Genomic DNA, 21,533 nt, shown 5'->3' with positions numbered 1-21,533 from the left:
AGCTGCCAATGTAGACGCTCCTTTTCCGGAAAAACTGAAAACGGAATAGTATTCCGTTTTAAGCATTTCCGGAAATTCATGCCAGTGTAGACACAGCCCCTGTGTTTTACATTCTGCCCAAACCCACGTGAATTGCAGCATGAGCTGAAGCTGCAGGAGCTGGGATTGCTCTTTGGCTTTGTCTACTCAGCTTTTAGCGACATGGCCGTGCTGCTGAATGTCAGGAAGGGTACATGCTATTTGTCTGCACTTTTGCAGGCAAAACTCTTCCACCCCCCACCCAGAGCAGCGTGGGCTGCAAAGCTTTGGAGGCAGGAGGGCTTGGTGGTTTAAGCACACATGAATGACAAAAGCTTTCTTATTGCTCCCTGGGTGTATGCCTTGCTCCATGTGTTGAGCTGTGTCCTGATGCAAATCCATGTCATAAGGAATGAAACTGCTGCTTCTGGGTCCTGAGTGCCTACAGGGGAGGGAGTGTTGCCTCCTGGTAGAACTCTGGATTGTGACGCTGATGTTGGAGGTTCTGGATTGGGCTGTGCCACACGAGGATGGCAACAGACCGGCGCTTTCTGTGCCCGTATCCCAAAGGCAAAGGAGGGGGGGAAAGATATTTGCTCAGGGCCCATGCAAGGTGTCTCACTGAAAAGTTCTGCCTGGCACCCAATGCTGCTGCCTCTGTATCAGGGAAGGGGCAGGGTGGCTGTGGGCCGGATCTACAAGCTTGGTGGACCGGATCTAGCCCATGTAGGGCCCTTTGCCCACCCCTACTTTTTGGCCATTGTATTTGGTGTATGAAAAGAGTACTGATTAATGTAATTTTATCTCTGCCTTTTAACACATTACCAAATACCACCTTTCTCCTAGCACCATCGTTTAAGCAAGTCCACACGAAGCAACACTCACCATGCAAAAACCATGCAGTGTTACTGTAGCGGTGTCAGACCCAGGATATTAGAGAGACAAGCTGAGTGAGGTAATTTCTTTTATTGGGCCATCGTCTGTTGGTGAGAGAGAGGTTTTCCTTTCCAAGACCTGAAGAAGAGCGGTGTGTAAACTTGAAAGCTTGGCTCGCTCACCAACAGAAGTTGGTGCAACAAAAGCAAATATTAGGCCAAAATCAGATGAGCTAATGTACTACCCTGGCCCGTATACATGACCGATGTTTATGAGCTTTCCAGCAATATATTTCATAGACACAACATAACTAACCCCATAACTAAGTCCTTCTAATACATTTTTATTTTTCCTAGTAGTGGTAAAATTGTAACTGGTACTTCCTTGGCTATCTTTTTCTTTTTTTAATTATTAACCACCATCCTCGTTACTCAATCCAGTTGTCTTTCCATTGTGTTGTATGTGTTCCATTGTTTCTTACAACAGTCTTATTCTTACTTATCTGCTGCTTGTGGACTCTGAATTGTGGGATAGTTCTGACTAGTCCCTAACCATCTACAACCTAACTTGTCTTACTAGGGATCAGGGATGTGAACGTTTAACCAGTTAACCAGTGAGCATCACCCTTAATGGGTGATGCTTACTGGTTCCAGTTAACTGGTGGGAGCTGGAGCAGCTCCCTACCACAGGCAGTGGACTGGGTATTCCATCCCTGCAGGGCCCGCCGCAGACAGGGACTGCTCCAGCCAGCCGGAGCAGCCCCTGTCCACGGTGGTCCCAGGCTGAAGCAGCCCTTGTCTGTAGGTGGGAGGGCTGCTCCAGTCTGGTCGTGGTGGAGGGGGCTGTTCCAGCCCGACTGGAACAGCCCCTCCACCTGCCCCCTTTAATCAGTTATCCAGTTAAACATCATGTTTAACCAGTTAACCAATTAAACAGGATTTTACAAGCCTACTAGGGAGAGCTGCACCTGCCAATAAATCATCCATTTCTCTGGGTTGCTTTGCCCTGTTATCTACACAGACCAAGAATCCACTGTTGATAAGACCAGACAAACCAGCTTTCTGTTTGTTGCAACCTCTGAAATTGTCTTTGCAGAGTTTTGAGAGCTGTGTTAAAAAGACACACACAGAAAGCAGAAAAAATCCCCTTTACATTTTCTTACGACGCTTTTAAATACTCTCTACTTCTCCAACATTATTTAATGCGCATTTATCGAACACAGTTAATTACACTTTTCCCCCCCTGCCTGCTCAGATGAAATGCACCATCAACGCCAAACACAGCTGCAGTTGCCTGTGTGCAAGCTGTTAGTATACTGCCATCTGCTGGCTTTGGAGAAATTAACAGCCAGTCATTTAAATACTGTTATTTATGTTTATTACTGAAGTGCCGAGGGTTTGCACCAAGCCAGAACTGCCCCATTGTTGTCAGTAATGCACAAACACTGCTCACAAATGCAAGTCCCTTATGCATTTAATGAGACCTTGCCACTTACCAGGTGTACGAATGATCTAGGGAAAAACTTAGGTTTTCAGAAGAATCACATTTTGTTGCTTTTTAAAGTCCCCACCCCACCTGTCAGCGACATTAAAAGGAATCCACCTGTGGCTACAATTGCGAATACTAAGCAATACATGCTCTGTATCCTGGAACACCAGCAAATCCTTACGCGCGTGCTTAACTTTACTCCTATGAGTTGTCTCGTGACATGTCTTTAATGGACACTAAGTTAAACACCCACATGAGGATCAGGCGCTAAATCAACTTAGGGTTGTCAGGTGTCCGGTTTTGAACTGGACAGTCCGCTTTTTGAGCTTTTTGTCTGGGAAACAAATGGAGAAAATACCAGACATATAAATGTCCGGTATTTTCTAATTAAGTAAGTTTTATTATTATCATGAGTATCAGTACGTAGTTGCGTACTGCCTGGCTGGTCGAAGCACTCACGCTGTATGAGCATGTCTACCAGCCAGGCAGTACACAACTACACAGTAGAAAGGAGGAGAGGAGGGAGGCAAGGCTGGGGTGGGATGAAATCGCTGGGGCCAGACTCACCCGTGTGCCCCATCGAGACCGTGCATGGGACTGGCAGCACCCCGGGATCTGCGTGCGCCCAGGCCAGCCCTGCTCCGCACTGGCCAGCCCCGCTTCCCCCTCCCAGCAAGCCCCACTCCCCGATGGCTGGTTCCCCCTGGCCAGCCCCACTCCCGTCCAGCCCTACTTCCTGCCAGCCAGTTCCACTCTTCCAGATCTCCCCTGGCCAGCCCCACTCCCCCCAACCCCCTCCCAGCCAGCCCTGCTTCCCGCCAGCTGGTTCCCCTCCTCCCGATCACCCCCGGCCAGCCCCACTCCCCGCCAGCTGGTTTCCCCCCCAGCCATCCCCACTCCCTCCAACCCTATCCTGGCCAGCTCTGCTTCCCGCCAGCCAGTCCCCCCCCCTTGCCTCCCTCGATCTAACCCAGCCAGTCCCGCTCCCCCTGACCTCCTCCCGGCCAGCCCCGCTCCTCTCCCTGCTCATCCCCCCCTCCATCTGAGATTGTGTGTCCGGTATTTTTTTGAAACCATCTGCTCTGCATTTACAGGTGCAACTATTACTGAGAGACTCGCCAGGAGGGACCCATGAAGGGACTTACTTCGGCCCACAATGCTGAGCATAACAGCAACTAATTCTAGGTGCCTGGAACAACCCAGCAGCAACACTGCAACCTGCACAGGCCAATTTTGGCACTTAGGCTCTGAGTGGGGAGAGAGAAGCCCCTTAGAATGTGATCCACAAGGCAGCAGGCTAGCGAGGGAGTCGCTTGAGCAAGCTAAGGGGAGATGCTGAGTGTGAGCGCGTGTGTACGCTCATGGGCATGCTCGCATGTGCAAGCTAAGCCCTCCCCCTTTCTCAGAGACAGGTGCGTAAAGCGAGGCCGCAGGGAGTGGCCAATCTCTAGTTAGCGATCTAGGAATGGGATCCTGACACTGACGGTGTTTCTTGCAGGACTGAATTAGTTGGGGTTTTTTTTGCTAGGAGAGGAGGCGATGGTGCACGGAGCAGCTTGCAAGATCAACACCTTCTTCCCTTCAAACCTGAGCCACAAGCCTGCAAATCCTTGTGTGCTTGGTTAACTCCCCTGAGTGGTCCCAACAGAGAAGGTAAGTGGACTCATGCGTGTGTATGTAGGACTGAGGCCTGATCTGTGTTGCTGCCTGCTGCTGCTTCTGGCTGGCTGGTTTTTGTAGTGATCCTTTAAGGCACACTCCTCTTGCTCTCCACGGAGGTGCTGCTCTCCATAATCTTCCCTGGAACTTCGAATCCTAGAGCTGGAAGAGACCTCAGGAGGTCATCAAGTCCAGCCCCCTGCCCAAGGCAGGACCAACCCCAACTAAATCAATCCAGCCAGGGCTGTGTCAAGCAGAGACTTAAAAACAAGGGTGTATTTCCTTAGAGGGGCTGAATGGATTGAGAATTTGCCATTAGTATTTATTATTATCTACTCTATAGTTGAGAGAGTTTGTGTGACTGTCTCGCTGTCTGCGGTCTGTTTGTTCAAGAACTCCTCTTAAACGATAAGAGCCAGGACAAACAAATTTGGTAGGCGGCTTTCTCTTATCCTAGCTTAAGGCAAGGTCAGAGTTTGGTTGGGCCAGGACAATGGAAGGTGCTGAGAATGTGATTGTTTCTCATTAAACAGAAAGGGAGGGGTGTGATGGGGCAGTTCTACTCAGGGTGTCTGCACTTGCCCCCTAGTTCGAACTAGGGAGGCAAATGAAGCATACCGAAGTTGCAAATCAAGCGCGAGATTTAAATATTGCATGAGGAGTAACAGTTAATTCGAGGGAAGGGTTTCCGATCGAACTACCACATCTACACGCGGCAAGTTAAATCAGGTGACTGGCATTTTAAAATGCTGACTGGCTGCAAATATGCTAATCAAGCGCAGGATATTTAAATCCCATGCTTCATTTTAAACTTCAGTATGCTTCATTTGCCTCCCTAGTTTGAACTAGGGGGCAAGTGTAGACATACCCTTACAAAGTAAGTGTGCCCCTGCTGCCCTGACAGTCCTGGGGAGCTACGGAGCAGCTAGCATCTGGGCAGCACAGTCCCTGCCTCCCTGGGCCGGCCACTCGCACCCTCTGTCCTGAGCCCCCACCCCTCCCCAGACTCCTGCACCCCCACCTCCAAAGTGTTTTGTCCTTTCTCTGAACTAGGTGTGTGTCCAAACACTGAAGTATATAGGATCAACAATGAAATCTCTTACCCTACCCCACTGACCTTTGGAGAACATGGCCAGATGTTCAGGCAGGGACCCGTGACATCTGATACAGGATGCCTGTTATTACAGATGTATGTTGTGATGAGCAAGGTCTGATTGATGAGGGGTTCCTCTGATCTAAATATGGTAAAAGGTATGTTTATTGCACATGTTTTCTGTGAGCTAGGAAAGGAGGACTCAGTGGAAGGTGTTTTTAACTCATTAGGAACTACTTGTTGCCACAGATGTTCTTAGTAATAACAACTGGGGGAGAAATCCCTTTAGTTTATCACTTGTGTAATCTGAGATGCCATAAAAGGTGCTTTGGATGCAATTGAGATACCAAAGCCCCTGCAGAGTGGGATTGGGGTGGGAAAGTAGCTTCTCTTCTTCACAAAGGAATTTCTTTGTCACCCACTGTAAGAGGGAAGAATTTGCAGGAGTTAAGGTGGAGATGGACAAACAGCTAACACTTCCCGAGTTGTGGAGAGATTGGTTAAGGGTGCTTTTCCTCTCTGTGCTCTGTGGGATTGAGAGCTAATCATCTCTGATTAAATAATTCCAACTGACATCACACATTATTATCAGTCAGAACATGTGTGGGTAGAATATAAAACAAGGCAAGCAGAACGGTAGTTCCCCCAGCTGGAACCCAGACAGGTTTTTACTAAGCTTAGCAGTATTTATGAAAGCAATTGCAGCCAGGGAAGCAGATTACTCCTCACTGGGTGTTGCAGCGGAACAGAACCAAACCAAACCATGAGGGCTAAACCTCCCATCCCTGCTGCCCCTAGTCCTTCTGTAGCCCTCCTCCAACTGCAGCCAAAGACCAGGACATCCCCTTGCTCTGAGCCATTCCATTACTGACCTACCTCCACCTGGCCCAGGAATCTTCAAATCTACCACCCTGCTCTGCCATTGGATGCCAAGCCCAGAGAAGCCCACCCCTCCTGCACTCCCATTGGCAGAAGCAGAGCAGAGCGCAAATACATTGCGTAAAAGCTTGTGCATTAGCCACACAAGCACATCAGTCTCCGTGGCTCGGGGACAGAAGGCTTTGTGCCCATGTATGGCTTGACACACGTGGTTCTGGGTACCATAGTGGGTGAGGAGGGTGATGATAGCATTACTTAAATGGGGTGTCTGGGAGTTATTGCAAATAGAAGTGTCCCTTACATCCTGGGCGGGATGCTCAGTCTGAGTCCTCGTCTGTGCTGCAGAGTTAGCTTTACATGAAGCAGCTTATGTGGACCCAGGCCTGTTGATGAGGTGCGGGGTGGGGTGGGGAACGACACCCGTCCCCCTCCCAGCAATTTAAAAGGTCCCAGGACTCCTGGACACCGCCACCTCTTCAGTGGCAGCGGCTGGAGCCCCAAGCCTTTAAATCACTGCCAGAACCCTGGCGAAGGCTGTCGGGCACCCTGTGTTGACTTAATGACGTAAATAGCGACACTCAAATTTTGCTCCCACCGATATAACTTACCCGCTAGCGCCTTAATCACTCCACCGCCCCAAGAGGCACAGACAACGTAGTGATGTAAAAGCAGAGGCTGTGTAGATACTGCATTGCTCACAGCAACTGTTTCTGGCTCTCCAAAGCCATCCCACAATGCACCATACGGAGAATTCACAAGGGGATTGCATAGGCACTTGCATGTTGTGATGTTGCACACGGAGGCTGCGTCTACACTGGCATGAATTTCCAAAAATGCTTTTAACGGAAAAGTTTTCCGTTAAAAGCATTTTCAGAAAAGCGTGTCTAGATTGGCAGGATCTCCTTTTTTGTGATTGGGGCTTTTTTGCGGAAAACAGTACTATGCTGTCTACACTGGCCCTTTCGTGCAAATGTCTTTTGGAAAAAGACTTTTGCTCAAATGGGAGCAGCATAGTATTTCCGGAAAAGCACTGATGATTTTACAGGAGATCGTCAGTGCTTTTCCGGAAATTCAAGTGGCCAGTGTAGACAACTGGCAAGTTTTTCTGCAAAATCAGATGATTTTGCGGAAAAACTTGCCAGTCTCTAGACACAGCCAGAGTGTTGCACGGGGCCTGGCACTCGGCACACTAGGATTGCACGGGCACTTGCACATTGTGACATTGCACGGGGCCTGGTACTCGGCACACTGGGATTGCATGGGCACGTGCACACTGTGATGTTGCACATGGGGTATTGCACGGGGTCTGTTGTTCTGCACCCTGGGATTGCACGAGCAGGCACTTGCATGTTGCACATCACTCTGCCCTGTGCCCAAGGCTCGCGCTCTGCTCAGGGAACGCGCCTGAAGGGCCGAGTATTCCGAAGGCGGCGCCTGCAGGGCCACTGCGCATGCGGTCAGGCCCCAGGCCGCCACGCGCTCGCACGCCGCTTTTCCCGCGTCGGCCTCCTTGACGGAAGTGACGTGCTGAGACCGCGCCCTGACAGGATGTGACGCTTTATCTCCGCCCCTCGCTCCCACGCGGAGCAGCCATGGCGCCGGGCGGGCAGGCGGGAGGCAGCGACAGCCGGAGCCCCGGGTCCCCCCGGCAGCGGCTGCGGGACTGGTTGCGGGGCGCCTTCCGCTTCGCCGCCGACAGGAACGACTTCCGCAGGTGCCCCCGGGGGGGCGGGCTGCTTGGGAGAGACCCCCCCCGGGACCGTGACAGCCCCCCCGCGGCGGGGAGGCCACGCGCCCCTGGGGCCGTGACCGGGATGTGGGGGGCGGAGAAGGGCGGGTCCTTCCCTCCCCCACTGCTAGGGGCCCGCTCCCGCGGCTATTTAAACCCTGTTCGCTGCATGTGTCTGTCTGCTCTGACCCGCCTCCATGGCATGTGAAAAGCTCCGAGCCTGCTGGTATCCCTCCCTCCCCCCAGGCATAATGCTGCTTGCCTGAAGTGGGGCAGCACATGGTTACCTCGGGAGAGGCGGGGAAAACAAGAATTCAGGCAAAATCCTGTTTCCACACCGATCGTGTCCTGAATAGGGGATGAAACGGGAAACACAGAGGCTGGGTCTAGACTGGCAGCTGCTTTTCTGCAAAAACTTGCCAGCTGTCTACACTGGCCACTTGAATTTCCGCAAGAACACTGACGCTCTCATGTTAGAAATCAGTGCTTCTTGTGGAAATACGATGCTGCTCCTGCATGCAAAAGTCCTTTTGCGCAAAAGGGCCAGTGTAGGCAGCTCAGATTTGTTTTGCGTAAAAAAGCCCCGATCGCGAACATGGTGATCGGGGCTTTTTTGCGCAAAAGCGCTTCTAGATTGGCCATGGATGCTTTTGCAGTAAAGCATCCATGCCAATCTAGATGCTCTTTTCCGCAAATGCTCTTAATGGGAGACTTTTCTGTTAAAAGCATTTGTGGAAAGTCATGCCAGTCTAGGCATAGCCAGAATGTTTCTGAATAGAAGTCCTGAGAAGGCAACAAAAACCGGGAAATTCCTCTCCCTCAAAACTGAAATTGTTGCTTCATCCAGCTATAGTGTATGTTTGGCAATGAGATCTAATATTGGTTATTGTTTTAAAGCAGTCAGTGCTGAAAGTGTTGCTGTACATTTACAGTTAGTATTCTAGATAAATACTTCATTGTAGACTGGACAACACCACGTTCAACAAATCTAACTGGCTCTGTATTTTTCAGAAACCTCATAGTCAACGTTGGACTTTTTGCTGCCGGAGTCTGGGTAGCCCGAAACTTAACAGACATTGATTTGATGTCTCCTCCACCAGTTGCATAGCAATTACCAGTAAGTATGACATTGTAAAGGTGTAGTAATACAACCTTATTATTTGAACAACAAAAGGGGACAAACTAATCAATTAAGAATTTGGATAAAAGGGCAGTAATGGATATGGGAAGCCATTAGAAGACTGCAGTACATGGTCTTCCACATGAGAAAAAAAAATGGCTGTAGTCAAGTCCTACCTGACTATTCAAAAGTTTGATGAGATCCATGCAATGGATCCTAGAAGTGCAGTTCCTAGGTTTTGAGGAGGAGGTATATGGAAGGTATAACTGACTTAGAGGCCTTGGACCTTTTAAAGAATTCTCTTGTGCAGCTACTATCTCAGTTTCAAAGACTTGCATAAATGTGTCCATTTCCTTTGTAGATGTTCCCCCTCCACTGCTTTATGCTAGCCTTTGGGGTGATCAGCTGCTTCCCACTTCCTGTGGATTGAGTGCCTCCTTTTCACACTGGCTTTGCTGAAACTATACTAGTGTGATTTGCTCACTCCTACTTTTTTTGGCCAAGGCCTCAGGATAGGGCTCTTGTCTTTGTACAGTGCCACTTATGGTGCAATTAGTAAAAGTTGATGAATCTACCAGCACCTTAAAGACTAACAACATATAGATGGTGGTATGAGCTTTTGTGGATACAACCCGGTTCTTCAGATGACTGGAATGCAATTAGTGTTATACCTTCTCTGGTTGTTAGGTATCTAAATTTCTGATGAATGTCATGTAGAGCACAGTCTTGACCTAGCTGAATGGTCAGTAATGGATGAAGGATGTAAAGGAAAAGTCGACTACCTGATAAACAGGAGCTTATCAGGTATCATTATCAACTACCTGCTTATTCTCTTCCCCCTCCCCTGCATTTTTAAAGGGAAGCCTGCTGGAAAGGATACTGGCTGAATATCTGGTCCCAGGTCTCAGCACAAACACCCCACCCCCTCCACCCTGTTTGCTGCCACTGCATTTTTAAAGGGAAGCTTGTGTGAATGCTTAGACCTGGGACCAGGGATTCACCTAGTGCCCTCTCCTGCCAGCTTCCTTTTAAAAATGCAGAGTGGCAGCAGGAGACTGTGCTGAGACCCAGTGAGAGCTGACACTACCTGTCCTAATAGGAAATTCCATTAACTACTTGATGAGCTAATTAACTGCTAGTTAACATCCCTATAATGGGTATTATAGTGAACCTTGGCAACCAAACAACTGATTTAAGGTCATCTTAAAGCTTTGAAATGCCCTTCAAAAAGGCAGCAATGTTCAAATTACTTAACCAGGTAAACAAGCAAAAAGGTAGGCCCTATGAAACAGGTATTTGTGTCCTAAAAGTGTTCACATACAAAACTGAACCCTGCATGCATTATCAAGAGAACTGTAAGATGTTTCACAACTTGGTATTCTAGGGGAAACATGATTACCTCAGAGTGACTTATTACCCAGTGCCCTTTTAATATGCTAAAGGCCACACGCTTGTCTCTAACCCATGCTTTATCTGATATTTAATTGCAGTTGTGAATAAATTGTACCTGCATCAAGTCTGAAGAGGTTCCAATCCCAGTGTGGCCATGACCAAATGAAGAATTGTGTGGTGTATGTTGCTTTTGTTCTAGGTACCTGAAAGTTCAACAGCAGCTCTAAAATAGTATTTCAATTCAAGCATAGCTATCATTCCATAGTGAAGAGTGATAAGTGAGAAACTATTTAACTCTTGAGATGTTTGCTGTAGGTTCAGTTCACTCAACTGAGCTCAGTGTATTATTCAGTTATATTTTCAAGACTTGTGAAGCTGCTATATGTTGAGCTTAATTCTGTATGTCTATGTAAAGTGTGTGAAATAATGACATTCTACTGCACTGATTTTTATTCTTTTAATAGGAAACTTCAGTTTACAAAACAAGGTGTAAAAAAGAGTAAAGATTTACAAAAATCATAAAAACATGATTCATATTTCACACCCAAAAGAGGAACAAGTCCCAATCCTGTGTTGTAAGCAGGACTTGTCAGCTATTTATTCAAAGGGAAAATAAAATTTTAAGAAGCCCTAGGTAAACTCTAACCACCAGAAATGTACACATATAATGTTCAGACAGGATAAAGCTGGTGCATTTCTTTTGGAGGAATTAGGATTGTATGTTATACTTGGGGAAGAAGCTGTTTGGTGTTGCATAGCATTTTAGTGCCTTGGACTATTCTAGCAGTTGCCACCATGAAGTTGTTGGAATCCAGCTATTAGTGGCAAGGCTATTCCATGGGAGGTCAAATTGATGATATGCTCAGAAACAGTGCTACTTTCTAGCTCTAGTCAGGTGCATTGTTGTGCTGCAGCTACACAAATAGTAGCACATGTTCTGGCCCTGAGCATAATGCAGCACCACTGCAGCATGGCTTCAGATCCTTTGGAATTTTATGCATGAGTTCATCTGTTACTGTATTCAGAGGAGTCCTACCTCACACAGCCTGTAGATTAATTTTTTTGATGGGGGAGAAGTGAGGGCCTGTCAGAGCAGTTGGAGGAAACAATCCACTTGCAGCTTTAGCAAGTACTAAGTTAATTGGAAGTAATCTCTACCTATGTTTTTCAGAACAAGTAGTTCAGTATTCAGCAAAGGATGCGCATTGTGAAATTAAGTCTCACTAAACTAGAACATATCCTCTGCAAGCAAAAATTATAAACACCCTAATTTCTTCCTAAGGTTTGGGTTCAGGCCTGGGCCAAGTTATGCAGCTCTAATACCTAATTCTATCATGATGAGTTACTGAATGTTGTCTTCATAAGCCTGTGACTGAAATAGAGATAGTGTAACTTACATAAGATTAGGAGCAGTCCTTCAATACATTTGTGCACTGAGCTGGCTTGGCAGCCAGCAACTAGTTGGATTCTCAGCTGTCACCTCTGAAAGTCCTTCAGCTAAGATAGTTTTGTTCAGTATTAGAGTATGGTGTCAGTCAGCTTATGCCATTATTGATCAGGTAGCACACACCTGCAGCTACACATAGCTTTCACTTAAAGACACCATACAAGTCCCTGGCCAAGCCAACAACCTGGCCAAGTTTTTTTTCCTTCACATTGAGACAGCAAAGAAGCACCCATCCTTAAATTCCCCTTTCAAGAGAACGTTTAGTTAAAAGAAAACTGTTCTTTCCCACCTTTGCAAATATTTAGGACAGCAGCCTTCCAAGGATTACCAAGCACTAGGATACAGGAATAGTCAAAGAATTACTTTATAATGGGATTTTCAAGAGTACTTTGACTTCAATAGGAGCAGTTAAAACAGAACAATGGTGCAATTCCTATTGAATTAATGGTCGAAAAATTAGGCCAATCCAAGGGCTTTTCAAAATTCTAACAATCACTATTCCATAGACAAGTTAGAAATTTGAGTGGGGATTTCCAAACAAAGTTTAGCTGTTGTGAATGTTTAAATTGGATTTTAAAACATTAAAAAAGAGGAAGATTATTAAAAACACCAAGTGAGATTTTATGTATGGCAAACAATTTAGCTATTTTTTACGTTTTTCCTCATGAACTCTCTTTAACCAACACTAATAGTTATGGCATTTAGTTATCCAAAGTTAAGTGAAAATGGGTCAGTGTGTGGTGCCAGGCTCAAAGTTACTTTTTGGTCAGCAGCAGCCAGCCTCTGAGAGGCCCCTCAAACACTAACTCAAAGTTGTTTTCACATTTTTGTATAGTTTTTAAGGCGGGGGAATTCTGTTCCTATGTGAATGTTAATTGCTGGGCTGAGTAGTACTGTCAAGTGATAAGAATTTTCCAATAAGATTAGGCAGGAGTGTACATATATAACCTTGCCAGGTCAGCAGTACTGACGTTAGATGGACTGAAGGTGACACTACTTACCCAGTCAGAAAGGTGCCTGGGTGCATGTGGGCCATTTAAGTTAAGGGACAGATTCTAGACTGGAGTGCAGCAAACCCTAGCAAAGTCATTCACCTAAGGCCCTAGCTTGTCCCTTTTGACACAGTTGTAGGCCATGTTTACACCCAAAGGTTGTAATGGTTTAATCTAAGGCTATGTCTACACTGCCCCCTCTTGTGAAAAAAATGCAAATAAGGCTAAATGTAGAATATTGCCACCTCATTTGCATAATGAATGAGGCTCCGTTTTTGCACAAGAGGCATTCTTTTTTTCAGGAAGAACAGCTCTTGTGCAAGAGCATCCATGGCAGTGTGGATGCTCTCTTGCACAAGAAAGCTCTGATGACCATTTTAGCCATAGGCATTTCTTGCGCAAGAAACCCCAGTTCCCATCCACACTGTCTTCGTGCACAAGAGGGCTTATTCCTCATGGAGAGAGGAACAACTCTTGTGCAAGAAGCCCTCTGTTCCGACGTTTTACTGTAAATTTACTTGCGCAAGAACTTGTGCAAAAAGCCTGCAGTGTAGCCGTAGCCTAAGAGTATAGCTAAATGGTACTCCAGTGTGGCTGCTGTTATACTGATATGTACTTCTATCACAGTTTATTCCACAAATGAGAAGGGGGATAAGACATAGTGGTTTAAGCATTCTGTCTAATATTAACTACACCCACATAGAGGAAGGTCTATCGCTGTATTTGTTTAAAAAAAATCTCAAAACTACACAATTCTCACCAAAAATTATACTGGTACAAATGTGTGTAGACCAGGCACATTCATGTGCAACATAGTAATACACTTCAGAAATTACCCTCCCAGAGCACACAGTACCCCACACTCTAGACAAGCTCTTAAGACAAGTGCACTAAATTCTGTTCCATCCCAGGCTCTAGAATGTTTTTCTGCTTGTTGAGCTAAAGAGACAGCACCAGAAAGTTCTCTACAGAGTTTCATTTTAACATGAAAAGAGGAGTTTCTCCCCCCCAAGGGAACAGTTTTCTATCCTGAAATGCATAACCATGACTTTTAAACATTAAATTCAAGTGCAAGCTAGTAGTTCTGTTTATTCATTCCTTTCTTACCTCCTGGTAGTCACAACAGGTTGACACAGTGACTATTGTGGGATCTAAGCAGGTGACTCCCTTTATATTTTTAAAATTTTTTCAGAGAAATGAGTGGATAGTTTCAGAGAAGGAACAGTTTTCCATTAAATACACAACCATTCAGTCTACAAAAAGTAAGCTGCAGGCCCTCAATGGCTAGGATTTTGCTGTTAATCAAATTCCATTCTTGGATTTTATTCCCTTTGCTGCCAAGCCACCCACCTACACAAAAAGTATTCAATTGACACACTAGATCACTTTGTCATTAAACTTTCCCTGCCTCGTCTACATATAATCCAAAACGTTTTACAGTGGTCACATCAACTTTGTCAGTGGGTTGTTTTGTACTCCTTCCCTATCACAAACTCCAACTTGAACAGAATTCAGTAAATGGGCTGTTCAGACAGTGCCCTTGAGGCTGTAGCATTTTGCTACAGCAACAATGCATTCTGTATCACGCACAAGCTTCAAATAATAAATAGTTAACAGTGGTTAAAGTCAGTCTCGGGCCCATTGGGCTGGTCATTTTTCTTTTTCCTTTTGGAAATGTAAGTTGAAAAATACTTTTAAGACAACTTGTTCCAGTTTAAAAATTCCTTTTGAAAGCATTTTGGCCAACCATACATATTATTCTTAGAACAACCGGAACCCATACATACACACAAAATAAAATAAGCACAATGAAAGGGATGGCCCATGGCATACCCCCAAAATCAACTAAGACAACTAATTACAGATTGGTACAAGTAACTAACAAATGCAGTTTTTGATCACGAAAACTGTGCTGTGGTTTTACAATTTTAAAAACTTGCTAGAAGGCTTCTTCACATTCCCACTTGTAAATAAATGGATATCAATATTAATGTAATAGAAACCAAAAACCCACCCAAGTGAGGTTTTATATTTCCACAGGCAAGAAATTCCTACTCAGCTCCTTCTTGCCTGATCTCAAACCAGGTGCAGAGATTAGACACAAAAAAGGCAGCATTCAGAGTAGGTGTTAGGATTTTACCATCTACTGTTCAAGTAGAGCTATTTACCCACCTTAAACAACCTTACATCTTGCATATGAAACACCACAGTATTGCCTGCATTGAGATCTTTCAGCTCACACATGTGGGATTGTTTGCTACACTGCTAACTGTAAACCTGTGCAAATAGAACCATGGCAAAGGTAACTATTTTTTTATTTTCCTTCATAATTCTCCAATTATCAGTCAATATGTTTAAATCAGAAAGGCCTTTCCAAAACTCCTACTGCTGTACCGAAATGCCACAAGTGGAGTTTTTAATCCCTCATATAACACAGGTCTTATTATAAATAAGGTTCTTGCTTTGAGAGGATAACTTTACTGACCTGATTGGTAGTGGCCTGAGAAAATTTAAAAACCCAAAACATGATCTGCTTTTGAATAAGTAGTCATTTGAGTTATCTCTCACACACACACACACACACACACACACACACACACATTTCAGACATGGACACCAAAATACACGAAGTTCTGAACTTGCTGGTAAGAACCTTTTTTTCATTCACATACAGATATGAAATGTAAAAATGTCAATGATACTGAAAAGTACTTGTAAAAAACATACAGATTTATCTGCCACTTGAACGATGAGAGAGGAAATTCTTTTAAAACTCCCAACTTTTCGGTCCCATGCAAAATGTAATTGGATACAAGGCACCAAATTTAATTAATCATATAAAAATTAGTTCACAAAACTTTATCAGTAGGTAAAACTAACCCCTTTCCCAGTCCCATATCTCTCCCGTCCCTCCCTCCCCCGCTTCAAATTTTTCATTCTGTAATACTGTTGACCTCTCCCATTTTATGCTAGGGTATTTTGATATCAGTCAACACCCACTTACTTGCTTGTGTCTCATACTAGTAACTAAACATATTCTATCAGAAACAGAGTTTCTGTAGGGCACAGACAATATTTATTCTAGAAGCCTTGCTGGTTAAAAACAAAAATAATCTCTGCTTACGAGTCCATAGGACACATTTAACATTTTTACCATTTCCAATTTTTATTTCTACACTAAAGATGTCTGGAAGTGTTTAACTGTGTGGAGGTGGTACTGTCACCCAAAAGGGAACAATTTCAAGATGACAGTTCAGCCCCAGACTGTTTACCATGCATGATTCCATCTACTGCCTCACCTGGGATAATTTTTGAAGTCACCAAACTAGAGTTCTTCTAGTCAGCAGACTACAAAAAAACACCATCTTTCAATATTTTGCACTGAAATGCCTCTTTGCCCAGTGCATAGTTTAACTTGGCAGTGTAGGCAGTAAGAGTAATGTATTAGGAAGTAGTTGTAATTAATTTGCTAGTAGTGAAGTTAGCCAAAAACAATGTTTTCCAACTACCTTAGCAGACCTTGGATTTAACCTGATTGTGACGTTGTAAATTTTAAGATTCTCATATTTAAAAAATTAAATGAAATAAAGCTGGTTTTCTGAAGATATAAATATGTTAGGGAGGTGTTGGTGGTGCCTCCAAATTTCAGGTGATGTATACATACTAGTATAATTAATTCATTAATTTACAGCAATTTCCTATACATCTAGAGTCCCATCTTGCAAGGTGCCAATTACATTCAATTCCCATTAGGTTTGGTCATTGCTCAGCACAGCGCTTCTCAGGAGACTCTCTTCACATGACAGGATTGGGCTCCTAGAAAGCCATAGGGGCGCAAAAGTAGGACTGAAAAAGGTTGCCAAATTATTTTTTCCATCTACTGTAGCACTCTAAGATTTAAGGCTTGCATGAGTTGCTGCTCCAGGGTCCTACAAAATCTGGTCACCAACATCCTTGTTTTTGCATATGCAGCAAAGACCTTTTGCAAAGGATTTCCATCAAACTAATAAACTGGTTCAGAGAAGGCATAATCTCCTATTCAACCAATCATTTTAAAAAGAACTGAGATGTTAGCCTACTCCCACAATTTTTTCTTTTTTAAATTCAAGAATTTTAGCTACAAATACAGGATCAAATTCTGCTCCCAGTTACACCAATTTAAGGACCTGATTCTGCCAACACTTAGCACGAGTAGTCTTATTACAATAAATGGGACTGCCTGCTTGATTCAAGTAGTCCCATTTATGTTATGTGTTTGCAGGATAGGGACCTAAATCTGGAGTAATTCAATTGACTTCAGTTAAGCTACTTTAAATCTATGCCAGTGTCTGAGCGTAATTTGACTCATAGGATTACATTGATTTTATCAGTTACACTTTGTCAAGCATTCACTTAAGTGGACTTCACTGTAATTGCAAGTAACATTTTCATCTTATTGACCTAGACATGTAACTTCCAATCAGAATTTCTGGCAACCAGGACACTATAAAACAGTGTACACCACAGCGGGAGCACTGAGCAATGCTTGTATAAAGAAGCCTGCAGTAGACAAATATAAACCAAACAGCATAAAAAATGCTATACGCTATCGCTTCCAAATAAAAGCTAAATATTACAGAAACCTCACAGTGTTGGAAAAAGCAAGTTTAATTTAAAGTATAATTATTTCCTTTCCTACCAAGGTAAGTCATTTTTTCCTGACTGCAATTTCTCCACACATCAGCACTACTGGGTTAATGTCATGTGGAGAGGCCACTAATCTCAAAAGATGTCAACAGCAAATGCTACAAATCTGCTTGGGAAATCTGATGCACTGATGGCTAAATGTACACCCCTTCTTCCAGCCTCCCTTCCCTCTCTGCAACTTATTCAATTCAAGTGACAACTGTATTACTACCTGAATTCAAATATTAATGCAACACACTCAGTCAAAAGATGAGTATTCATAGTGATAAGTCTAGGCTCACTGCAGTAACAATTGTAATGCGGCACAGTGGTTTGCCTTCATATCATAGACTTTTTCTATAACAGGGTTCCCACGGCAGGAGTTTTCAGAAAGTAAATATGCCAGTTACGCTCTTTATGGTAAACTGAATCTGCTGTTTAAAAGCAAATAATCTGTTTTCCATTAAATAACTGATCCAATTTCATTTTTAAAATATTGGTAGACTTGGAAGGATAATCAGTGCTTTGGAAAATAACACCTTGTCCCTCTACCTAGATCCAAAAAGTTTAAAAAAAGATATTCTAGCACTTCATTTTGGGATTAATAAGTATGTACTTTTGGCATGATCAAAGAACTAATTATGCTCATAAATATTTAATAATCACAACTGCATGATTTTGTTTCAAAATCTTATGGAGCTCAACTTTTACATTCCATGGACCACATTCAGACTACAGTGAATGTAGTGGAGTTAAATCTGCTTACATTCTGTCTTAATTTGGCCCATTAAATTTTTTGTTACTATCTATGCAGTTTGTTTCTATTTCCTTGAGTTGTGCTCCTCCACCCACCCCCCCCAAAAAGTACATACCTAAGTAATAAATATCTGTCAGAATTCAAAAGAATTCAAAAAAAATCCTTCCAAGCTTAGCTACAAGATCAGGCTTTAAAAAAACAAAAACAAACAAAAAAAGAATTTCATTAGCACCTCTGGGACTTCCTCAAACTGCTTTGCCTCTAGTGAGTAAAAGTAAAATTCTGAAAATAGTTATGAGCAAAACAAAACCAGGCAAATATTATAGGTTCCAAAGCAACACACAGCTCAGACGTGCAGGAGAAAACTGATTCCTGAGCAACTCCCACTCCTCAGGATAGTGAAGCAAGACCAGTGTGTTCTTGAGGAAACATGCTCAGGCTTTACACTGGCTACAGGAAAAGAGTTTCTTGCCTACCCTGCCTTACTGCGCCCTCCCTTCTGGGTTGTTAAGAGTGATTAACAACCATCCACGGGAGAAGAGCATTCATTGCTTAACTTGAAATAAGCTACGCAAATTGAGCTATGTCAATTACGTAGCTTATTTTGAAATAGGGAGCATCTATACAGCACTTATTTTGAAATACAGCATTCTTCCTCCGACTTCCCTCATTCCTTGTACAATGAGGCTGTGTCTAGACTGGCCACTTTTCCGGAAAAACTTGCCAGCTGTCTACACTGGCCGCTTGAATTTCCGCAAAAGCACTGACGATCTCATGTAAGATTGTCAGTGCTTTTGCGGAAATATTACGCTGCTCCCATTCGAGCAAAAGTCTTTTTCTGAAAAACTTTTGCGCAAAAAGGCCAGTGTAGACAGCAGAGATTTGTTTTGAAAATGGCGATCGGGGCTTTTTTGCAGAAAAGCGCATCTAGATTGGCCACGGACGCTTTTCCGCAAAAAGTGCTTTTGCGGAAAAGCGTCCTGCCAATCTAGACACGCTTTTCCAAAAATGCTTTTAACGGAAAACTTTTTCCGTTAAAAGCATTTCCAGAAAATCATGCCAGTGTAGACGTAGCCTGAGGGTTACAGGAGTTGGAGTAAGAAGTCCTCCAGCCTGACAGTATTTTGACTATTTCAAAATAACTGCCTGCTGTGTAGATGTGGACTAAGTTATTTCAAAATAAGTGTTGCAGTGTAGACATACCCTAAAACAGGTTAATTGTCTGGCAGTGGCAGCAGAGGCAAGGGTATTACTTCAGGGAACTTAACTCCAAACTTACTCCATCCTTCAGAACAATAGGATGGGCTGCCTCTGCCACTTCCGTTTGTGTGTGATGGGCAAATGCTGGCACGAATAAAAGGAAGTAGGGAAAGAAAAAACAATGATTTCAAGATTTTTTTTTTAAACCTGGATTCCAAGTTTAAATATTTGAGGTTTAAAATGTCCCATTGGCACACTGGATTTTTAAAATGTTTCCACCTTAGCCATTTCTACCACACAACACTGACTGCACAGGGAACAAGAGAATCTCTTTCAAACTCTTAGGTCTGATCTCTTCTACAATTAAAGATGGACAGTACAATCCTCAGGCTAAATAAATGTTCCAAGTGTGGTTCTACTCAGAAAAGGGACGCAAAACGGCACCGTGAGGTCCTGTGTTGTTGCATGTCAGTGATTTCTATATCAAGCTCAGATTGCAAAGTATGAAGATGTTTTTACAAGTCTGCACCTCTGCAAACTCAAATTGGATCTTGAGCGCCAAGCTATCACTTGAAATAAAGATGTGGTTGGCCTAATTCTACCCTCTATAACATCTGTGCAATCTCATTGTCTTCAACAAACCTGTATACGTGTAACTGATTGGAAAGTAGAAAAAGCAATTCTTTTTATGCACAAAAAAGAAGCAAAAACCAGCTCACTTTTCTATAGTGGTGTTGGCACTGTAGTGCTAACGAGTAAAACAACAAACAAACAAACAAAATAAATAAAATAAAACAAAAACTGGTCTGGTAGCACCCCCCCATAAAACCCTTGCACTTATTTTTCTGCTCATGTTTGCAGATAGGATTCTGAACATGCACAGGGAACAGACTCGATCCATCAGAAGGTTCCACTTTCACATGATCTCTTTCCAGAGCAGAACCACGTTTCACATTCCATATCCAAACAGTAAATTTCCAAGTCAATTCAATCCAGTTAAAGAAAAACACTGCCACATGTGTATCCACTGCTATATTTAGGCTAAGAAAATGATCCATTGTTGACAATGGACGTCAATAATGGGCATCTTCATCCCTTCCTCCAACACCAGTAGGAGGTGTTGTAACCGTACTAGTCTGTTTTCAGTACTGTTACAGACAATGTGATTAAGGCCTGGTGGAATGTTTTCCTAGGGCAAAGGGCCTTAGAAAACTCCAGCAAGAACGCTTTATGGAAAAGTACAACTCCATTTATTCAAGATATTTTGGGAAACTGAAGCCTTTCAGATAAACACAGGTGGAAAGAGATTGGATTAAGTGATTCACACCAGAACACACAACTGACAACAAAGGAATGAAGGTTCAATGAAATTCTACTTTACCTCTTTTTTCCCCCCTTGAGATTATTTTTGTAATCCAGTATTAATTACTAGCGATTTTGGGAGTATGATAGGTGTGGATTCTGGTTGAATGAATGTGTTGTACTTACTTTTACATTCCTTATTTAGTTTGTTTAAAATACGAAGGAATAATAATAGGCATCTGTGGCTGTTTTGAGGAAAGTGTGGTTTACCAATTAAAAATAAAAAGATTCTGACTACAATTTTGTATGATGGAACTGCACAGCCTGATGCATATTTTTCCTGGGATGGCAAACATGGTGATTTGATCTGTTCCTGCAGTAAGCCTTTATTCCTACAACGAGGAAAGATGTGTGAACACCAATGGTTTAAAAAACTGAGTCAGTTGAGTTATTAATGCTTCCCATCATGGGAATGTCAGTCTTCTGTCCTTATCGCTGTTTTTGGACGGCACCTGAGCTTGGAGTTGTGTTTCTGAGATTCCTGCATTGCCCTGCACTGTTCTTTGTGTGTAAAAAAGAATGTAGGCCTGGGTTTTGCACACCTCCTCCACACTACATACATTCAGTTTGGAATCATTGCAGTGGACCCAAAAACCTAGGAACCAAAGGAAGAAAGAGGACATTAGTAACTGGACTTCAATCCTTTTGATTCTCTGATAAACAATCCCTAAAGACAAATCACAGGAAATAGTACTTGGCAGGGAAGGGGGAGAAAAGTGTTTTAACCTGATGACACTTTGGGAAGAGACTCCAGGTTAGTAGGCCTTTATAGCATTTCTAGGCTATTAACCTAGTGTACCCACCATGTGGTTAAGCGGTAACCTGATTTTATATTCTAGTCTAAAAAACTCCTCAC

At 43.6% G+C, this 21,533-nt stretch overlaps 2 protein-coding genes across 6 annotated transcripts in view; one reads left to right on the top strand and one right to left on the bottom strand.

Moving 5' to 3' along the window:
* The first annotated feature begins 7,567 nt into the window (after positions 1-7,567).
* LOC106732513 (mitochondrial import receptor subunit TOM6 homolog) lies at positions 7,568-10,700 on the top strand. The gene is made up of 3 exons (XM_075910357.1): positions 7,568-7,727; positions 8,754-8,859; positions 10,353-10,700. Exons 1-2 carry the CDS (start codon positions 7,606-7,608, stop codon positions 8,848-8,850), a joined length of 219 nt encoding a protein of 72 aa, XP_075766472.1. The 5' UTR covers positions 7,568-7,605; the 3' UTR covers positions 8,851-8,859; positions 10,353-10,700.
* The window catches only part of USP49 (ubiquitin specific peptidase 49), a 63,234-nt gene continuing 52,398 nt past the window's right edge, over positions 10,698-21,533 (bottom strand). For 4 of the 5 annotated variants that reach the window (XM_075910353.1, XM_075910355.1, XM_075910354.1 and 1 more), the window contains one exon: positions 10,698-21,272. In XM_075910353.1, coding sequence (XP_075766468.1) covers positions 21,082-21,272 — 191 coding nt within the window. In that variant the 3' untranslated portion in view covers positions 10,698-21,081. The remainder of the gene's footprint in view (positions 21,273-21,533) is intronic. The other variant, XM_075910356.1, reaches the window with a different exon arrangement.

The sequence above is a fragment of the Pelodiscus sinensis genome, chromosome 27 (genome assembly GCF_049634645.1).
Source record: "Pelodiscus sinensis isolate JC-2024 chromosome 27, ASM4963464v1, whole genome shotgun sequence".
Lineage (NCBI taxonomy): Eukaryota > Metazoa > Chordata > Testudines > Trionychidae > Pelodiscus > Pelodiscus sinensis.
Note: the sequence above shows the minus strand (reverse complement) of the source record. Positions and strands in the feature narration are given on the sequence as shown.